General features: G+C 45.3%; 1 protein-coding gene across 1 annotated transcript; it reads left to right on the plus strand.

The window, feature by feature from the left end:
• The first annotated feature begins 2,526 nt into the window (after window positions 1-2,526).
• LOC123041880 (NDR1/HIN1-like protein 13) lies at window positions 2,527-3,748 on the plus strand. The gene has a single exon (XM_044464433.1). It carries the CDS (start codon window positions 2,657-2,659, stop codon window positions 3,503-3,505), a length of 849 nt encoding a protein of 282 aa, XP_044320368.1. The 5' UTR covers window positions 2,527-2,656; the 3' UTR covers window positions 3,506-3,748.
• The last annotated feature ends 469 nt before the right edge of the window (window positions 3,749-4,217 follow it).

The raw sequence follows: 4,217 nt of genomic DNA on the forward strand, positions 1-4,217 counted from the left end.
CCGAAGGTTGTTCGGAGTCCACGTTGCTATGCATCACCTAGATGGACAACACTCTTCCCCCACGTTGCTATGCATCACCTAGATGGATCTTGCATGTGCGTAGGATTTTTTTGAAATTACTGTGTTCCTCAACATCATCGTGGGAGGCCTCATCTTCATTAACATCTTCACCAACACCATCTCATTTATAAATCCTAGTTTCTCTCTTGTGTTCAATCATTGTATCAAACCTCAGATTCGTACCCAGGGGTGCTAGTAGTATTGATTACATCTTGTAGTTGATGCTAGTTGGTTACTTGGTGGAAGATCATTATGTTTAGATTGTTGACTGCATATTTAAACCTACTGAACATGTTCAATATTATGAGTCGTGAGTAATTCAATTGTTCCTCAGGACATGAGAGAAGTGTTGTTATTAGTAATCATGTGAAGTTGAAACCGTTCAGTGTTTTGATGTTATGTTTAATTATGAACTATTATTGCTTTGACAATTATGTTTAATTATGATGTTAGTTCAATTTACATGTTTATATATGTCTTATGTTTGTATTAGGTCGAGATATTGTAGGTAATGTATGGTACTTCTTAATTCCAAGAAATAAACAATTGTTTGTATTCCTATTAAGTTAGTTGTAAACGACTAAAAAGGTGTGTTATCTATGTATATAAATGTTGAAATATGTAAAACAAATATGAAATGCTTTGACTACTGAACTTTTAGAAATGCTTTGAGCACCGTCGGAATTATTGCAAATAATTATCGTGAGTGGATTGATAACCTTTAGAATGGCTTAGAAAAATGCTCTGAGTGCTTTGAAAGGAGGTTTCATATAGTTTGCCTAATTTTTTGTTGCATTTGGCCTTTGTGCGATGGGCGCAATGAGTCATCTGATAGGACCTATTCCTCAAAGACATCTCGACACAACCACGGAAACACGGTGGGCCGACTAAGGAGTGGTCGTTCTGATCCATGGGCCCTAGCAGAATGGTTGGATTCGGCTTGTTTCCACGTGAGAGAGGCGATGGCCGCAAACGCATCGTAACGGTAGCACGACTCCCTAGTGGTGTCCAATAATTTGCTCGCCCATTTATCTGATTGAACATGCACGGTCTTCTTTGGTTCTTCTTTTCCTAACATGTACTCCTTCCGTCCAGTGAAGAGTGTACATCTAAAGATTTTAGGACAAATTATGGAGTGAAATAAAAAATGCATTGGAAAGGTGCAAGCCACCATCTCTCTCCTCTTTAATTATCCAACCCCCAATGAGCTAAGTGCATGCACAAGTTAAGAAGATCATGTGTAGATTGTTATTGGTCTTGATTACAGTGTGATGAGAGAGAAGTATTTTTTCTACTTTAAAGTGAATTGGGAAGATAGAAGTACGTTTTTTTGTGAACAAATTTAAAAGCTAAATATACACTCTTCATCGGACAGAGGGAGTAACTACAACTTCGAATTTAATGATATCTTTTAATGCCTAATCAAAATGACAACTTGTGCTTCATCGCTAGCAATATGACATCGAAATGTACCATTGTTGAATACATGGACTTTTTCCCGATTTATGGCGAGATAACGAACCGTCTCCCATTGATTTTCTTCCGGGTTCCAAAACAAGCATTATTTTGTCTACTATTTTTAAGGGAATTTTGTGTACTTAATAATTATATTTCTTCCTTGCTGCTACTTCCTCTCATCTTGGGATCTACTCCCTCCGTTCGGAATTACTTGTCTTGAAAATGGATGTATCTAGAACTAAAATACGTCTAGATACATCTATTTCTGCGACAAGTAATTCCGAACGGAGGGAGTATAGTCCACTAGATGAAGGAGGAGAGCGGTCTTCTGTATTTAAGGCATGATCTTAGTCTCTCCATATTAACTTACTGAAAGCGGCTCAAAGCACTAAAGTCAAAGGCTTTAACTACCCCCACCAGCTAATGAGAAACACATGGATGGTTACTGAAGGATACACATCAAGCCAGCTGCATGTTTGAATATGACACTCTAGCTTCGCGTGTTGAAAGTAAGTGAAGAAACTTGCATGAATCGTCCACGACGATTATCTCATATACATTGATGTTCTTTATAGTGCAATTAGTTCATGGTAGCAAAGCAGTAAACATATATCTTTTATAATGCCATTAGTTCATTGCAAATTTGAACATCTACGTCAAAGTTGAAGTGGCTTTGATATGCTCTTTCTGCTCGTCCAAAAAAAAATCCGCATTTTCTGCCGAGCCATCCTACATGCCATGCAAGTGTGCAATGGTAGTTGAAGAGGATCAAAAGGGTAAGCGTCACAAAACAAAACCACCAAATATTTTATGTTGGCCTTTGTTTTGTTAGTATATAATTATTACAGTACACACACAGAAATGGACCAACTAGTAGTCGCACTAGGCAAAGTACCAAATTATTAGTAGGTGAGGTAAAGCCATCGGCCGTAAGGTAACGCGTCTCTGTTCATCTCACCTCACCACGCGCGTACACTTTCTCTCTCCCCTCCCTCCCTTTATTAGATCTCTCTCGCTCAACAAAATTCCTCAACTCGAGCTCCCTGACCGCAACCACTCAACCACCCAGCAGGCCCAGCACCACCGCGTCTAAGCAGGTGCCGCCTCCGCCTCCGCGTCCTTGTCTGCGGCGGCTGCAATGGCCGACCGCGTCTACCCCGCCGCCAAGCCCACTCCGCCGCCCCCAATGGCCAACGGAGGCGGCGGCCCGGCGGCGCCCAAGCCGCAGATGTACCAGCGCCCCATCTACAGGCCGCAGGGGCAGGCGAAGAGCAGGCGCGGGCGGTCCTGCCGGTGCAGCTTGTGCTGCTGCTTCTGCTGGGCACTGCTGGTGGTCGTCCTCCTCGCGCTAGTCGCCGCGGCCGCGGGCGGCGCCTTCTACGTGCTCTACCGGCCGCAACGCCCCAGCTTCACCGTCTCCTCTGTCCGCCTCAGCACGTTCAACCTCTCCTCCTCCACCACCGCGCCCGTCCTCACCGACTCCATCCAGCTCACCGTCACCGCCAAGAACCCCAACAAGAAGCTCGTCTATTTCTACGACGACTTCTCATTCTCGGCCGCCACCGCCGCCAACGCAGTCCCGCTCGGGGACGCCACCGTGCCCGGGTTCGCGCATGATGCCGGCAACACCACCGTTTTCACTGCGACCATCACCGCCGCTGGTGTCACCGTAGACCCCAGCGGCGCCGGCTCTGACCTTAAGATGTCCGGCGCTTTCTCCGTCGCTATAGATGCCGACACGCGGGCCGGCGTCAAGGTCGGCAGCCTCAAGACCAAGAAGATGGGCATCCAGGTGCACTGCGAGGGCATCAAGGTGACGCCACCCAGTCCACCTCCGCCAGCGCCGAAGAAGGTAAAGGGGAAGAATGGCACCGCCCTGGCGCCTGCGCCTGCGTTGGACAACGCCGAGACGACCGCGATGGTGAGCACCGCCGCGCACTCGTGCAAGGTCAGAGTCCGTGTGAAGATCTGGAAGTGGACCTTCTAGGTATAATGCCAACTTTAGGGACTGCCATGCAAAACATTCAGGAAACATATATTTTTCACTTTATATTGGAAAGTAGAGACCATGAATATCGTCGGTGTAAATTCCCTCAAAGTTGATTCTATTTTTGTTCTTGTTTGGAATTTTCTTAAACATATTTTTGGTGGATGTATAACTTGGTGATTTGTTATTTGTAAGATTACGGTTCGAATAAATCCAAATTAGTCACTTGCTGGTTACGAGCTACTCCATGTGAGGTTGTTATTACTACTATCATTCAGGCTCATCTGAAGCAGTAGACTTCACTACTAGGAATTTTACAAAGTACTGAAAATTGTGTAGTAGTAGTACATGTGATTGTGTCGGTAAGAAGAATCTTTCAGCTTGTCCAGCGCATTTGAGTTTATTTAAACAACAAAAACTGTATGGTGGAAATGGGAATGGAGATGTTTGTCATGTGAAGGACAGCGATGAAACGCGGCTTGGTTTTGGTTGTTGGTGTGGCAACGTGACGTGACGTGAGGATAGGGGCTCACAGCTGTAACGCCTTGTACTTGAGCGCCAAAGATTGGATTGTTTAATCAAGTGCTGGTGCTGCTGGAGCAATTAACTACCGGGATTTGTCTAGGCGAACGTGCATATAATTAAGGGTCAACACACTCATTAAGAGTGGAGGGCCCGTGGTGCGTACCCTTTCGCCGGCACAGCGCCGAGG

Source organism: Triticum aestivum, chromosome 1A, assembly GCF_018294505.1.
Source record: "Triticum aestivum cultivar Chinese Spring chromosome 1A, IWGSC CS RefSeq v2.1, whole genome shotgun sequence".
NCBI classification, from domain to species: Eukaryota; Viridiplantae; Streptophyta; class Magnoliopsida; order Poales; family Poaceae; genus Triticum; species Triticum aestivum.